Raw genomic sequence first — 16601 nt, 5'->3', positions numbered from 1 at the left:
CACGATGTCCCCTCGCCCACCCCACCCCACCCCACCCCACCAACACGACCCTGAGCAGCTCCAGGTGTGGGACGAGGTTTAATTTGGGGGGCAGGACCGAGGGGGGAGGGGACACAGGGGGACAACGGGACAGGGGTGGGGGGCGGTGGCCATCAGCCGCGCTCCGTCTCGGGATCTGGAGGAGGAACAGTTGGAGATGGTGGAGAAGGAGGACCCAGGTGTCCCCCAAGGCCACCCAAGGGTGTTCCAGGTGGCCCCCAGCACCACCCAAAGGTGCTCCAGGTGTCCCCCAACCCTGCCCAAGGGTGTCCCAGGTGTCCCACCCCACCCAAGAGTGTTCCAGGTGTCCCCCAGCACCACCCAAAGGTGTTCCAGGTGTCCCCCAACCCCACCCAAGGGTGTCCCATATGTCTCCCAACCCCACCCATGGATAACCCAGGTGTCCCCCAGCCCCACCCAAGGGTGTCCCAGGTGTCCCACCCCACCCATGGCTGACCCAGGTGTCCCCCAGCCCCACCCAAGGGTGTCCCAGGTGTCCCACCCAACCCAGGGGTGTCCCAGGTGTCCCCCAGCCCCACCCAAAGGTGTCCCAGGTGTCCCCCAGCCCCACCCCAAGAGTCCTCTAGCCAAAGGTGTCCCCAGTGCCACCCAAAGGTGTCCCACGTGTCCCCCAACCCCACCCCGAGTCCTCCACCAAAAGGTGTCCCCAGGCCCACCCAAGAGTGACCCAGGTGTCCCCCAGTGTCACCCAAGGGTATCCCAGGTGTCCCCAGCCCCACCCAATGGTGACCCAGGTGTCCCCCACCTCCCCCCTGCATGACCCAGGTGTTTCCCAGTGCCACCCAAAGGTGCCCCAGGTGTCCCCCAGGCCCACCCAAGAGTGACCCAGGTGTCCCCCAGTGCCACCCAAGGGTGTCCCAGGTGTCCCCAGCCCCACCCAAGGGTGCCCCAGGTGTCCCCCAACCCCACCCCAAGTCCTCCACCCAAAGGTGTCCCCAACCCCACCGAAGGGTGTCCCAGGTGTCCCCCAGCCCCACCCCAAGAGTCCTCCACCCAAAGGTGTCCCCAGTGCCACCCAAGGGTGTCCCAGGTGTCCCCCAGCACCACCCAAAGGTGTCCCAGGTGTCCCCCAATGCCACCCAAAGGTGTCCCAGGTGTCCCCCAGCACCACCCAAAGGTGTCCCAGCTGTCCCCCAGTGCCACCCAAAGGTGACCCAGCTGTCCCCCAGCCCCACCCAAGGGTGTCCCGGGTGTCCCCCAACCCCACCCCAAGAGTCCTACACCCAAAGGTGTCCCCAGTGCCACCCAAGGGTGACCCAGGTGTCCCCCAGTGCCACCCAAAGGTGTCCCAGGTATCCCCCAGTGCCACACAAGGGTGTCCCAGGTGTCCCCCAAGCCCCACCCAAAGGTGTCCCAGGTGTCCCCCAATGCCACCCAAGGGTGTCCCAGGTGTCCCACCCCACCCAAAGGTGTCCCAGGTGTCCCCCAGCCCCACCCAAAGGTGCTCCATGTGTCCCCCAACCTCCCCCATGGCTGACCCAGGTGTCCTGCACCCCCACTCAAGGGTGTCCCAGGTGTCCCCCAACCCCACCCCGCGTCCTCCACCCAAAGGTGTCCCCAGTGCCACCCAAGGGTGTCCCAGCTGCCCCCAGCCCCACCCAAAGGTGTCCCAGGTGTCCCCCAGCTCCCCCCTGCCTGACCCAGGTGTCCCCCAGCCCCACCCAAGGGTGTTCCAGGTGTCCCCCAACCACACCCCGAGTCCTCCACCAAAAGGTGTCCCCAGGCCCACCCAAGGGTGACCCAGGTGTCCCCCAGCCCCACCCAAAGGTGTCCCAGGTGTCCCCCAAGCCCCACCCAAAGGTGTTCCACGTGTCCCGCAACCTCCCCGCTGCCTGACCCAGGTGTCCCCCAGCCCCACCCAAAGGTGCCCCAGGTGTCCCCCAGCCCCACCCAAGGGTGTCCCACCCCTCGGCCCCCGTGGCCCTCACCGTGTCCCAGGGCCGGGTCCACCCGGGTGCGGAAGGTGGCGAAGGTGTCGAAGGCGAAGACCAAGGCGAGGACGAGGCTGAAGGTCTGGGGGGTGGGGGGAGGGGAAAGGGGCGTGGCCCGGTCAGGTGGGGGGCGGGGCTCAGGTGGGGGGCGGGGCTCAGGTGGGGGGCGGGGCTCGGGGACACTCACGAAGGTGGTGGCAGCCAGGGCATCGCGGGACGAGGCCAAGGCCACCAGGGCCACCACGAGGAAGATGAGGGTCCCACTGACCGCCCGGAGCAGGTCCTGGGGGGGACGGGAGAGGGGACACTGTGGGGACATGGTGGGACACCGTGGGGATGGGGGTGGGGACATTGGGGGACACCACTGGGACATGGGGGGACACCATGGGGATGGGGGTGGGGACATGGGGGGACACCATGGGGACACCACTGGGACATGGGGGGACACCATGGGGATGGGGGTGGGGACATTGGGGAACACCATGGGGACACCATGGGGGTGGGGGTGGGGACATAGGGGACCACCATGGGGACACCACTGGGACATTGGGGGACACCATGGGGATGGGGGTGGGGACATGGGGGGACATGGAGGGGACACCATGGGGACACCACTGGGACATGGAGGGACACCATGGGGACATGAGGTGGACAGGGGACACCATGGGGGTGGGGACATTGGGGGACACCATGGGGATGGGGGTGGGGACATTGGGGGACACCATGGGGACACCACTGGGACATGGGGGGACACCATGGGGGTGGGGATGGAGACATTGGGGGACACCATGGGGACACCTCTGGGACATTGGGGGACACCATGGGGATGGGGGTGGGGACATTGGGGGCCACCACTGGGACATGGGGGGGACACCATGGGGACATGAGGTGGACAGGGGACACCATGGGGATGGGGGTGGGGACATTGGGGGCCACCATGGGACATGGGGGGACATCATGGGGATGGGGGTGGGGACATGGGGGGACACCACTGGGACATGGGGGGACATCATGGAGACACCACTGGGACATGGTGGGACACCATGGGGACACGAGAGGGACAGGGGACACCATGGGGGTGGGGACATTGGGGACCACCATGGGGACACCACTGGGACATGGGGGGACACCATGGGGGTGGGGATGGGGACATTGGGGGACACCATGGGGACACCACTGGGACATGGGGGGGACACCATGGGGATGGGGGTGGGGACATTGGGGGACACCATGGGGACACCACTGGGACATGGGGGGGACACCATGGGGATGGGGGTGGGGACATTGGGGGACACCACTGGGACATGGGGGGACACCATGGGGACACCACTGGGACATGGTGGGGACACCATGGGGACATGAGGTGGACAGGGGACACCATGGGGATGGGGGTGGGGACATTGGGGGACACCACTGGGACATTGGGGGACACCATGGGGATGGGGGTGGGGACATGGGGGGCCACCATGGAGACACCACTGGGACATTGGGGGCCACCATGGGGACACCACTGGGACATGGAGGGGACACCATGGGGGTGGGGATGGAGACATTGGGGGACACCATGGGGACACCTCTGGGACATTGGGGGACACCATGGGGATGGGGGTGGGGACATTGGGGGCCACCACTGGGACATGGGGGAGACACCATGGGGACATGAGGTGGACAGGGGACACCATGGGGATGGGGGTGGGGACATTGGGGGCCACCATGGGACATGGGGGGACACCATGGGGATGGGGGTGGGGACATGGGGGGACACCACTGGGACATGGGGGGACATCATGGAGACACCACTGGGACATGGTGGGACACCATGGGGACACGAGAGGGACAGGGGACACCATGGGGGTGGGGACATTGGGGACCACCATGGGGACACCACTGGGACATGGGGGGACACCATGGGGGTGGGGATGGGGACATTGGGGGACACCATGGGGACACCACTGGGACATGGGGGGGACACCATGGGGATGGGGGTGGGGACATTGGGGGACACCATGGGGACACCACTGGGACATGGGGGGGACACCATGGGGATGGGGGTGGGGACATTGGGGGACACCACTGGGACATGGGGGGACACCATGGGGGTGGGGACATGGGGGGCCACCACTGGGACATGGGGGGACATGGAGGGGACACCATGGGGATGACACTGGGACATGAAGGGGACACAGAGTGGTGACAGTGAGGGGACACCATGGAGGCATCAGGAGGGGACATGGGTGGGACACCGGAAGGACAGGATGGGGACATCATGGAGGGCCAGCATGGAGGACACGATGGGGACATGGAGGGGACAGCGTGAAGGACATCATGGAGGACACCATGAGGTGATGACAAAGGGGGATGCCATGGGGACATGGAGGGACACCACGGGGATAGGGAGGGCCACCATGGGGACTTGGAGGGCCACCATGGAGGATGACATGAGGACATGGAGGGCCACCATGGAGGACACCATGGAGGACATGGAGGGCCACCATGGGGATAGGGAGGGCCACCATGGAGGACACCATGGGGACATGGAGGACACCATGGGGACATGGAGGGCCACCATGGAGGGCCACCATGGAGGATGACATGAGGACATGGAGGGCCACCATGGGGACAGAGGCTGGGGACAGTGAGGGGACACCATGGAGGCATCAGGAGGGGACATGGATGGGACACCGGAAGGACAGGATGGGGACATGGAGGACACCATGGGGGCATGGAGGGGACATTGTGGAGGACACCATGGGGACATGGAGGGCCACCATGGGGGCATGGAGGGGACATTGTGGAGGACACCATGGGGACATGGAGGGCCACCATGGAGGATGACATGAGGACATGGAGGGCCATCATGGGGACATGGAGGGCCACCATGGGGATAGGGAGGGCCACCATGGAGGATGCCATGGGGACATGGAGGGGACATTGTGGAGGACACCATGGGGACATGGAGGGCCACCATGGAGGATGACATGGGGACATGGAGGGCCATCATGGGGACTTGGAGGGCCACCATGGGGATAGGGAGGGCCACCATGGAGGATGACATGAGGACATGGAGGGCCACCATGGGGACATGGAGGGCCACCATGGAGGACACCATGGGGACATGGAGGGCCACCATGAGGACATGGAGGGGCCACCATGGAGGGCCATCATGAGGACATGGACGGGACATTGTGGAGGACGCCATGGGGACATCGAGGGCCACCATGGGGACATGGAGGGCCACCATGGAGGATGACATGAGGACATGGAGGGCCACCATGGGGACATGGAGGGGACAGCGTGAGTGACATATGGAGGACACCATGAGGTGATGACAAAGGGGGATGATGGAGGACACCATGGTGACATGGAGGGCCACCATGGGGACATGGAGGGCCACCATGGGGATAGGGAGGGCCACCATGGAGGATGACATGGGGACTTGGAGGGCCACCATGGGGGCATGGAGGGGACATTGTGGAGGGCCACCATGAGGACATGGAGGGCCACCATGGGGCATGACATGGGGACATGGAGGACACCATGGGGACATGGAGGGCCACCATGGAGGATGACATGAGGACATGGAGGGCCACCATGGAGGACATGGAGGGCCACCATGGAGGACACCATGAGGACATGGAGGGGACAGCGTGAGTGACATATGGAGGACACCATGAGGTGATGACAAAGGGGGATGATGGAGGGCCACCATGGCGACATGGAGGGCCACCATGGGGACATGGAGGGCCACCATGGGGATAGGGAGGGCCACCATGGGGACATGGAGGGGACATTGTGGAGGACGCCATGGGGACATGGAGGGCCACCATAGGGACATGGAGGGCCAGCATGGAGGGCCACCATGAGGACATGGAGGGCCACCATGGAGGATGACATGAGGACATGGAGGGCCAGCATGGAGGGCCACCATGAGGACATGGAGGGCCACCATGGAGGATGACATGAGGACATGGAGGGCCACCATGGAGGACACCATGGGGACATGGAGGGCCACCATGGGGATAGGGAGGGCCACCATGGAGGATGACATGGGGACATGGAGGGCCACCATGGGGACATGGAGGGCTACCATGGAGGACACCATGAGGACATGGAGGGCTACCATGGAGGGCCACCATGGGGACATGGAGGAACATGGTGGAGGGGGGACACCGTGGCGGGGGGTGGGGGGTCACCCAGGGGGGGTCCCCAGGAGGTTCCCGAGGGTCCCGCAGGTGCCGGCGCGGGTTTGTCCCCGAGGGTCCCCGAGGGTCCCCGAGGGTCCCGTACCAGGCAGGTGCCGTAGCCGGGGGGCAGCCGGGGGGGGTCCCGCAGCAGGAGCCCCCCCAGGGCCGCAGCCCCCGCCAGGGTCTGGAGCAGCGCCGGCGCCAAGGTGGGGGGCGCGGGGGGGGCCAGCAGGGCCACCACCCCCCCGGACAGCACCTGGGGGGACATCGGGGGGTCACTGGGGGCCAGCAGGGCCACCACCCCCCTGGGGGGGCATCGGGGGTCACTGGGGGGGCCAGCAGGGCCACCACCCCCCCTGGGGGGCACCTGGGGGGGCATCGGGGGCCAGCAGGGCCACCACCCCCCCTGCGGGGCATCGGGGGGCCACTGGGGGCCAGCAGGGCCACCACCCCCCTGGGGGGGCATCGGGGGGTCACTGGGGGCCAGCAGGGCCACCACCCCCCCTGGGGGGCACCTGGGGGGACATCGGGGGTCACTGGGGGCCAGCAGGGCCACCACCCCCCCTGGGGGGGCATCGGGGGGTCACTGGGGGCCAGCAGGGCCACCAACCCCCCCTGGGGGGCACCTGGGGGGACATCGGGGGTCACTGGGGGCCAGCAGGGCCACCACCCCCCTGGGGGGCACCTGGGGGTCACTGGGGGGGCCAGCAGGGCCACCACCCCCCCTGGGGGGCACCTGGGGGGACATCGGGGGTCACTGGGGGCCAGCAGGGCCACCACCCCCCCTGGGGGGGCATCGGGGGGTCACTGGGGGCCAGCAGGGCCACCACCCCCCTGGGGGGCACCTGGGGGTCACTGGGGGGGCCAGCAGGGCCACCACCCCCCTGGGGGGCACCTGGGGGGGCATCGGGGGCCAGCAGGGCCACCACCCCCCCTGGGGGGCACCTGGGGGTCACTGGGGGCCAGCAGGGCCACCACCCCCCTGGGGGGACATCGGGGGGTCACTGGGGGGGCCAGCAGGGCCACCACCCCCCCTGGGGGGGCACCTGGGGGTCACTGGGGGCCAGCAGGGCCACCACCCCCCCTGGGGGGCATCGGGGGGGCACTGGGGGCCAGCAGGGCCACCACCCCCCCTGGGGGGCATCGGGGGGGCACTGGGGGCCAGCAGGGCCACCACCCCCCCTGGGGGGCATCGGGGGGGCACTGGGGGCCAGCAGGGCCACCACCCCCCTGGGGGGGCATCGGGGGTCACTGGGGGGGCCAGCAGGGCCACCACCCCCCTGGGGGGGCATCGGGGGGTCACTGGGGGCCAGCAGGGCCACCACCCCCCTGGGGGGGCATCGGGGGTCACTGGGGGCCAGCAGGGCCACCACCCCCCTGGGGGGCATCGGGGGGGCATCGGGGTCATGGGGGGGTGACACCAGTTGGGCTCCCAGTGCCCCCCCCCCCCCCCCAGTGCTTCCAGTTTCCCCAGTTCCCTATTCCCAGTGCTCCCAGTTCCGCCAGTGCTCCCAGTTCCCCATTCCCAGTTCCCCCAGTGCTCCCAGTTCCCCATTCCCAGCGCTCCCAGTGCTCCCCCAGTGCTCCCAGTTCCTCGTTCCCAGTGCTCCCAGTTCCCCATTCCCAGTGCTCCCAGTGCTCCCAGTGCTCGCAGTTCCCCATTCCCAGTTCCCCATTACCAGTTCTCCCAGTGCTCCCAGTTCCCCCAGTTCCCCATTCCCAGCGCTCCCAGTGCCCCCAGTTCCCCCTTCCCAGTTCCCCCAGTGCTCCCAGTTCCCCCAGTTCCCCCTTCCCAGCGCTCCCAGTGCTCCCAGTTCCCCCAGTTCCCCATTCCCAGTGCTCCCAGTTCCCCCAGTTCCCCCTTCCCAGCGCTCCCAGTGCCCCCAGTTCCCCCTTCCCAGCGCTCCCAGTTCCCCCAGTTCCCCCTTCCCAGCGCTCCCAGTGCCCCCAGTTCCCCCTTCCCAGCGCTCCCAGTGCCCCCAGTTCCCCCTTCCCAGTGCTCCCAGTTCCCCCAGTTCCCCCTTCCCAGCGCTCCCAGTGCTCCCAGTTCCCCATTCCCAGTGCTCCCAGTTCCCCATTCCCAGCGCTCCCAGCGCTCCCAGCTCCCCCAGTTCCCCCTTCCCAGCGCTCCCAGTTCCCTCAGTGCTCCCAGTTCCCCCAGTTCCCCCTTCCCAGTGCTCCCAGTTCCCCCAGTTCCCCATTCCCAGTTCCCCCAGTGCTCCCAGTGCTCCCAGTTCCCCATTCCCAGCGCTCCCAGTGCTCCCAGTTCCCCATTCCCAGCGCTCCCAGCGCTCCCAGCTCCCCCAGTTCCCCCTTCCCAGCGCTCCCAGTGCTCCCAGTGCTCCCAGTTCCCCATTCCCAGTCCCCCCAGTTCCCCCTTCCCAGCGCTCCCAGTGCTTCCAGTTCCCCCAGTTCCCCCTTCCCAGTGCTCCCAGCGCTCCCAGTTCCCCCAGTTCCCCCTTCCCAGCGCTCCCAGTGCTCCCAGTGCTCCCAGTTCCCCCAGTTCCCCATTACCAGTGCTCCCAGTTCCCCCTTCCCAGCGCTCCCAGTGCTCCCAGTTCCCCCAGTTCCCCATTACCAGTGCTCCCAGTTCCCCCTTCCCAGTGCTCCCAGCGCTCCCAGTTCCCCCAGTTCCCCCTTCCCAGCGCTCCCAGCGCTCCCAGTGCTCCCAGTTCCCCCAGTTCCCCATTACCAGTTCCCCCAGTTCCCCATTACCAGTGCTCCCAGCGCTCCCAGTTCCCCCAGTTCCCCCTTCCCAGCGCTCCCAGCGCTCCCAGTGCTCCCAGTTCCCCCAGTTCCCCATTACCAGTTCCCCCAGTTCCCCATTACCAGTGCTCCCAGCGCTCCCAGTGCTCCCAGTTCCCCCTTCCCAGTGCTCCCAGTGCTCCCAGTGCTCCCAGTTCCCCCAGTCCCCCATTACCAGTTCCCCCAGTTCCCCATTACCAGTGCTCCCAGCGCTCCCAGTGCTCCCAGTTCCCCCTTCCCAGCGCTCCCAGCGCTCCCAGCTCCCCCAGTTCCCCCTTCCCAGCGCTCCCAGTGCTCCCAGTGCTCCCAGTTCCCCATTACCAGTTCCCCCTTCCCAGCGCTCCCAGCTTCCCCAGTTCCCCCTTCCCAGTGCCCCCAGTTCCCCCAGTTCCCCATTCCCAGCGCTCCCAGCGCTCCCAGTTCCCCCAGTTCCCCATTCCCAGCGCTCCCAGCGCTCCCAGTTCCCCCAGTTCCCCATTACCAGTGCTCCCAGTTCCCCATTCCCAGCGCTCCCAGCGCTCCCAGCTCCCCCAGTTCCCCCTTCCCAGCGCTCCCAGTGCTCCCAGTTCCCCCAGTTCCCCATTACCAGTGCTCCCAGCTCCCCCTTCCCAGCGCTCCCAGTGCTCCCAGTTCCCCATTCCCAGCGCTCCCAGCGCTCCCAGTTCCCCCAGTTCCCCCTTCCCAGCGCTCCCAGTGCTCCCAGTTCCCCCAGTTCCCCATTACCAGTGCTCCCAGTTCCCCATTCCCAGCGCTCCCAGCTCCCCCAGTTCCCCCTTCCCAGCGCTCCCAGCGCTCCCAGTTCCCCCAGTTCCCCATTCCCAGCGCTCCCAGTTCCCCCAGTTCCCCCTTCCCAGCGCTCCCAGCGCTCCCAGTTCCCCCAGTTCCCCCTTCCCAGCGCTCCCAATTCCCCATTCCCAGCACTCCCAGCGCTCCCAGCTCCCCCAGTTCCCCCAGTTCCCCCTTCCCAGCGCTCCCAGCGCTCCCAGCGCTCCCAGTGCTCCCAGTTCCCCCAGTTCCCCATTCCCAGCGCTCCCAGTTCCCCCAGTTCCCCCAGTTCCCCCAGTTCCCCCTTCCCAGCGCTCCCAGCGCTCCCAGTGCTCCCAGTTCCCCCAGTTCCCCATTCCCAGCGCTCCCAGCTCCCCCAGTTCCCCCTTCCCAGCGCTCCCAGTGCTCCCAGCTCCCCCAGTTCCCCCTTCCCAGTTCCCCCAGTGCTCCCAGTTCCCCCAGTCCCCCATTACCAGTTCCCCCAGTTCCCCATTACCAGTGCTCCCAGCGCTCCCAGTGCTCCCAGTTCCCCCTTCCCAGTGCTCCCAGCTCCCCCAGTTCCCCATTCCCAGCGCTCCCAGCGCTCCCAGCTCCCCCAGTTCCCCCTTCCCAGCGCTCCCAGTGCTCCCAGTTCCCCATTCCCAGTTCCCCCAGTTCCCCATTCCCAGCGCTCCCAGTGCTCCCAGTACTCCCAGTTCCCCCAGTTCCCCATTCTCAGTCCCCCCAGTTCCCCATTACCAGTGCTCCCAGCGCTCCCAGTGCTCCCAGTTCCCCCAGTTCCCCCTTCCCAGCGCTCCCAGTGCTCCCAGTTCCCCCAGTTCCCCATTACCAGTGCTCCCAGTTCCCCATTCCCAGCGCTCCCAGCGCTCCCAGCTCCCCCAGTTCCCCCTTCCCAGCGCTCCCAGCGCTCCCAGTGCTCCCAGTTCCCCCTTCCCAGCGCTCCCAGCGCTCCCAGCTCCCCCAGTTCCCCCTTCCCAGCGCTCCCAGTGCTCCCAGTGCTCCCAGTTCCCCATTACCAGTTCCCCCGCCAGCAGCAGCCCCCGCGGCGTTCTCAGCACCCCCAGCTCGAAGACCCCCGGCGGCTCCGGCTGCCCCATAGCGGGGGGGGGTCCGGGGGGTCCGGGGGGGGTCCGAGGGGGTCCTGGAGGATCTGGGGGGTCCCCAGGGGGTTTTGGGGGTCCCTGGGGGGGTCTTTGGGGGGGTCCCGAGAGGGTCCTGGAGGGTCTTTGTGGGGTTTTGGGGGTCCCTGGGGGGGTCTTTGGGGGGTTCGGGGGGGTCTGAGAGGGTCCTGGGGGGGTCCCTGGGGGGTCTTTGGGGGGTCCTGAGGGGTCTGGGGGGTCCCTGGGGTCTCTGGGGGAGGTTCTGGGAGGGTCCCGGGGGGTCTCTGGGGGGTCTTTGGGGGGTCCTGGGGAGGTTCTGGGGGGGTCCCGGGGGGGTCTCTGGGGGAAGTTTGGGGGGGTCCTGGGGGGTCCCTGGGGGGTCTTTGGGGGGTCCTGAGGGGTCTGGGGGGTCCCTGGGGGGTCTGGGGGAAGTTTGGGGGGTCCTGGGGGGTCCCTGGGGGGTCTTTGGGGGGTCCTGGGGAGGTTCTGGGGGGTCCTGAGGGGTCTGGGGGGTCCCTGTGGGGTCTGGGGGGGTCCGGGGGGGATTTGGGGGGTCCCGGGAGCTCTGGGAGGGTCCCGGGGGGGTCTCTGGGGGAAGTTTGGGGGGGTCCTGGGGGGGTCCCGAGGGGGTCCTGGGGGGTCCCTGTGAGGTCTTTGGGGGGTTCGGGGGGGGTTTGGGGGTCCCGGGAGCTCCGGGAGGGTCCCGGGGGGGTCTCTGGGGGGGTCCTGGGGGGTCCCTGTGAGGTCTGGGGGGGTCCCGGGGGGTCCCGGTGGGGTTTAAGGGGGGGGGGGGGCTCGAGGGGTTTCGGGGGGGTCCCTATGGGGTCTTTGGGGGTCTCGGGGGGGGGGGTCCTGGGGGGAGTTTGGGGGTTCTGGGAGGGTCTTGGGGGGTCCTGGGGGATCCCGAGCAGGTCCTGGGGGGGTCTGGGGGGGGTCTCGAGGGGATCCTGTGGGGTCTGGGGGTGTCCTGGGGGGTCCCGGGGGGGTCCCGGGGGTGCCTGGGGGGGGTCCCTGTGGGGTCTGGGGGGGTCTTTGGGGGTGTCCTGGGGGTCCCTGTGGGGTCTGGGGGGGTCCCGGGGGGTCCCGGGGGGTCCCTGTGGGGTCCAGGGGGTCCTGGGGGTCCGGGGGATCCTGGGGGGGTCCCGAGGGGATCCTGGGGGTCCCGGGGGGTCCCTGGGGGGTCCTGGGGGGTCCCGAGGGGATCCTGGGGGGGTCCTGGGGGATCCCTGTGGGGTCCGGGGGGTCCTGGGGGGGTCCCGGGGGATCCTTGGGGGGTCTGGGGGGTCTTTGGGGGTGTCCTGGGGGGTCCCTGTGGGGTCTGGGGGGGTCTCGAGGGGATCCTGGGGGGGTCCCGGGGGGTCCCTGCGGGGCTGGCGGGGGGGAGGGGCGGGGATTGGGGGGGACACGTGGGTGCCCCCCCGCCCCTCCCCTCCCCCCCCCCCCCGTGACAGGCACCGGCGGGACCGGGACAAAGGGACCTTGTTGGGGGCACTGGGAGGGACTGGGAGGGACTGGGGGAGAATGGGGGGGACTGGGAGGGAACTGGGGGGGACTGGGGAGAGACTGGGGGGGGCTGGGAGGGGACTGGGAGGGGACTGGGGGAGAATGGGGGGACTGGGAGGGACTGGGAGGGACTGGGGGAGAATGGGAGGGACTGGGAGGGACTGGGGGGGAGACTGGGAGGGACTGGGGGGAGACTGGGGGGGACTGGGAAAGACTGGGGGAGACTGGGAGGAAACTGGGAGGGACTGGGGGGAGACTGGGGGGAGACTGGGAGGGGACTGGGAGGCACTGGGAGGGGCTGAGAAGCGACTGGGAGGGACTGGGGGGGCCCTGAGCGTGTACTGGGAGGGACTGGGAGCGGCTGGGGGATACTGGGTATATACTGGGAGTGTACTGGGAGGGACTGGGAGCTGCTGGGGGATACTGGGTATATACTGGGAGTGTACTGGGAGGGACTGGGAGCTGCTGGGGGATACTGGGTATATACTGGGAGTGTACTGGGAGGGACTGGGAGCTGCTGGGGGGCCCTCGGCATATACTGGGAGGGACTGGGGCTCCCAGTCGCTCCCAGTCGATCCCAGTCCCAATCCCACTTGCTCCCAGTCCCAATCCCAGTCACTCCCAGTTGCTCCCAGTCCTGATCCCAGTTGCTCCCAGTCCCAATCCCAGTCCCAATCCCAGTCACTCCCAGTTGCTCCCAGTCACTCCCAGTCCCAATCCCAGTGGCTCCCAGTCGCTCCCAGTTGTTCCCAGTCCCAATCCCAGTCCCAATCCCAGTCACTCCCAGTCACTCCCAGTCCCAATCCCAGTCACTCCCAGTCACTCCCAGTCCCAGTTGTTCCCAGTCCCGCTCCCAGTCCCAATCCCAGTCACTCCCAGTCCCAATCCCAGTGCCTCCCAGTCACTCCCAGTCCTAATCCCAGCTGTTCCCGGTTGTTCCCAGTCACTCCCAGTCCCTCCCAGTCCCAATCCCAGTGGCTCCCAGTGGCTCCCAGTCATTCCCAGTCCCAATCCCAGTGGCTCCCAGTGGCTCCCAGTCATTCCCAGTCCCAATCCCAGTGGCTCCCAGTGGCTCCCAGTCGTTCCCAGTCCCAATCCCAGTCTCTCTCGGTGGCTCCCAGTGGCTCCCAGTGGCTCCCAGTCCCAATCCCAGTCGCTCCCAATCCCAGTGACTCCCAGTGGCTCCCAGTGACTCCCAGTCGCTCCCAGTCCCAATCCCAGCGGCTCCCAGTGGCTCTCAGTCACTCCCAGTCCCTCCCAGTCCCAGTCCCAATCCCAGTCGCTCCCAATCCCAGTGACTCCCAGTGGCTCCCAGTGACTCCCAGTGGCTCCCAGTGGCTCCCAGCGGCTCCCAGTCCCAATCCCAGTGGCTCCCAGTCCCAATCCCAGTCTCTCCCAGTGGCTCCCAGTGGCTCCCAGTCGTTCCCAGTCCCAATCCCAGTGGCTCCCAGTCGTTCCCAGTCCCAATCCCAGTCGTTCCCCGTGGCTCTCAGTCCCTCCCAGTCCCTCCCAGTCCCAATCCCAGTCTCTCTCGGTGGCTCCCAGTGGCTCCCAGTCCCAATCCCAGTCCCAATCCCAGTCTCTCTCGGTGGCTCCCAGTGGCTCCCAGTCCCAATCCCAGTTGCTCCCAATCCCAGTCACTCCCAGTGGCTCCCAGTGACTCCCAGTCGTTCCCAGTCCCAATCCCAGTCGCTCCCAGTGGCTCCCAGTCCCAATCCCAGTCGCTCCCAGGGGCTCTCAGTCACTCCCAGTCCCTCCCAGTCCCAGTCCCAGTTGCTCCCAATCCCAGTGGCTCCCAGTGACTCCCAGTCCCTCCCAGTCCTAATCCCAGTCCCTCCCAGTCCCAGTCCCAATCCCAGTTGCTCCCAATCCCAGTGACTCCCAGTGGCTCCCAGTGACTCCCAGTGGCTCCCAGTGACTCCCAGTTGCTCCCAGTCCCAATCCCAGTGGCTCCCATTCCCAATCCCAGTCACTCCCAATCCCAGTGGCTCCCAGTGGCTCCCAGTGACTCCCAGTCGTTCCCAGTCCCAATCCCAGTTGCGCCCAGTGGCTCTCAGTCACTCCCAGTGGCTCCCAGTCCCAGTCCCAATCCCAGTTGCTCCCAATCCCAGTGACTCCCAGTGGCTCCCAGTGACTCCCAGTGGCTCCCAGTCCCAATCCCAGTTGCTCCCAGTCTCTCCCAGTGACTCCCAGTGACTCCCAGTCCCAATCCCAGTTGCTCCCAGTCTCTCCCAGTGACTCCCAGTGGCTCCCAGTCCCAATCCCAGTGGCTCCCAGTCCCAATCCCAGTCTCTCCCAGTGACTCCCAGTGGCTCCCAGTCCCAATCCCAGTTGCTCCCAGTCTCTCCCAGTGACTCCCAGTGGCTCCCAGTCCCAATCCCAGTCTCTCCCAGTGGCTCCCAGTCCCAATCCCAGTGGCTCCCAGTCCCAATCCCAGTTGCTCCCAGTCTCTCCCAGTCACTCCCAGTGGCTCCCAGTCCCAATCCCAGTTGCTCCCAGTCTCTCCCAGTGACTCCCAGTGGCTCCCAGTCCCAATCCCAGTTGCTCCCAGTCTCTCCCAGTGACTCCCAGTGGCTCCCAGTCCCAATCCCAGTCTCTCCCAGTGGCTCCCAGTCACTCCCAGTGGCTCCCAGTCCCAATCCCAGTTGCTCCCAGTCTCTCCCAGTCACTCCCAGTGGCTCCCAGTCCCAATCCCAGTTGCTCCCAGTCTCTCCCAGTGACTCCCAGTCGTTCCCAGTCCCAATCCCAGTGGCTCCCAGTGGCAATCCCAGTCTCTCCCAGTGGCTCCCAGTCCCAATCCCGGGGGGGGTGGGGGTGGGGCCACCCTATAAATACCCGGGGTGGGGGAGGGGCGCTGGGCTCGATCCCGGCTAAAAAAAGCGGGAGCGGTCACGTGACCCCGGGGGGGGGGCCCTGGGGGGAGGGGCGGGAGCGGCACCGGGACCCCGCAGGTACCGGGGGGGGGAGGGGGACATGGGGGGGACATTGGGGGGCACTGGGGGGCACTGGGGGGGACACTGGGGGGACACTGGGGGGGACACGGGACTGGGGACACTGGGGGGACACTGGGGGGCACTGGGAGGGGACACTGGGGGGGACACTGGGGGACATTGGGGGGCACTGGAGGGGCACTGGGGGACACTGGGGGGACACTGGGGGGGGACATGGGGGGGGCACGGGACTGGGGACACTGGGGGAGGACACTGGGGGGGACACTGGGGTGGGGACACTGGACTGGGGACACTGGGGGGGGAGTGGGATAGTGGGATTGGGGACATGGGGCACTGGGGGGGACACTGGGGGGGGACACTGGGGGACACTGGGGGGGACACGGGATTGGGGACACTGGGGGGCACTGGGGGGACACTGGGGGGACACTGGGGGGGGACACGGGACTGGGGACACTGGGGGGGGACACTGGGGGGCACTGGGGGGGACACGGGACTGGGGACACTGGGGGGGGACACTGGGGGGGGACATGGGGGGGACACGGGACTGGGGACACTGGGGGGGACATGGGGGGGACACTGGGGGGATACTGGGGGGGACACTGGGGGGGGACACGGGACTGGGGACACTGGGGGGACACTGGGGGGGGACACTGGGGGACACTGGGGGGGACACTGGGGGGCACTGGGGGGGGACACTGGGGGACACTGGGGGGATACTGGGGGGGGGACACGGGACTGGGGACACTGGGGGGACACTGGGGGGGGACACGGGACTGGGGACACTGGGGGGACACTGGGGGGGACATTGGGGGACACTGGGGGGGGACACGGGACTGGGGACACTGGGGGGGACACTGGGGGGCACTGGGGGGGGACACTAGGGGGACATTGGGGGGCACTGGAGGGGCACTGGGGGGCACTGGAGGGGCACTGGGGGGCACTGGGGGGGACACGGGACTGGGGGCACTGGGGGGGACACTGGGGGCGGGGGGGACACGGGACTGGGGACACTGGGGGGGGCACGGGACTGGGGACACTGGGGGGACACTGGGGGGGGCACGGGACTGGGGACACTGGGGGGACACTGGGGGGACACTGGGGGGACACTGGGGGGGAGACGGGACTGGGGACACTGGGGGGACACTGGGGGGGGACACGGGACTGGGGACACTGGGGGGACACTGGGGGGGACATTGGGGGACACTGGGGGGGGACACGGGACTGGGGACACTGGGGGGGACACTGGGGGGCACTGGGGGGGGACACTAGGGGGACATTGGGGGGCACTGGAGGGGCACTGGGGGGCACTGGAGGGGCACTGGGGGGCACTGGGGGGGACACGGGACTGGGGGCACTGGGGGG

General features: G+C 68.2%; 2 protein-coding genes across 3 annotated transcripts in view; one reads left to right on the top strand and one right to left on the bottom strand.

Moving 5' to 3' along the window:
- LOC138105534 (myosin-6-like) overlaps nucleotides 1-63 on the top strand; it is a 45094-nt gene extending 45031 nt beyond the window's left edge. For both annotated transcript variants that reach the window (XM_069005629.1, XM_069005628.1), the window contains one exon: nucleotides 1-63. This exon is cut by the window's left edge and continues 3311 nt beyond it. The gene's annotated coding sequence lies outside the window, so the exon portion shown is untranslated.
- An 89-nt stretch (nucleotides 64-152) lies between these two features.
- LOC138105319 (CKLF-like MARVEL transmembrane domain-containing protein 5) lies at nucleotides 153-10782 on the bottom strand. The gene is made up of 5 exons (XM_069005117.1): nucleotides 10702-10782; nucleotides 6279-6431; nucleotides 2179-2274; nucleotides 1989-2073; nucleotides 153-175 (listed from the first exon to the last, which is right to left on the bottom strand). Exons 1-5 carry the CDS (start codon nucleotides 10780-10782, stop codon nucleotides 153-155), a joined length of 438 nt encoding a protein of 145 aa, XP_068861218.1.
- Nucleotides 10783-16601: the final 5819 nt, after the last annotated feature.

This window comes from Aphelocoma coerulescens, chromosome 2, assembly GCF_041296385.1.
Source record: "Aphelocoma coerulescens isolate FSJ_1873_10779 chromosome 2, UR_Acoe_1.0, whole genome shotgun sequence".
Classification (NCBI taxonomy): Eukaryota; Metazoa; Chordata; class Aves; order Passeriformes; family Corvidae; genus Aphelocoma; species Aphelocoma coerulescens.
Note: the sequence above shows the minus strand (reverse complement) of the source record. Positions and strands in the feature narration are given on the sequence as shown.

Excerpts from the sequence above, each read along its gene's own strand:
- LOC138105319 (XM_069005117.1), bottom strand. The coding sequence starts at position 10,782 with ATGGGGCAGCCGGAGCCGCCGGGGGTCTTCGAGCTGGGGGTGCTGAGA. Across the intron at positions 6,432-10,701 it reads TGCTGCTGGCGGGGGAACTG|GTGCTGTCCGGGGGGGTGGT; the intron begins GTAATGGGGAAC and ends ATGTCCCCCCAG. Across the intron at positions 2,275-6,278 it reads CCGGCTACGGCACCTGCCTG|GACCTGCTCCGGGCGGTCAG; the intron begins GTACGGGACCCT and ends CGTCCCCCCCAG.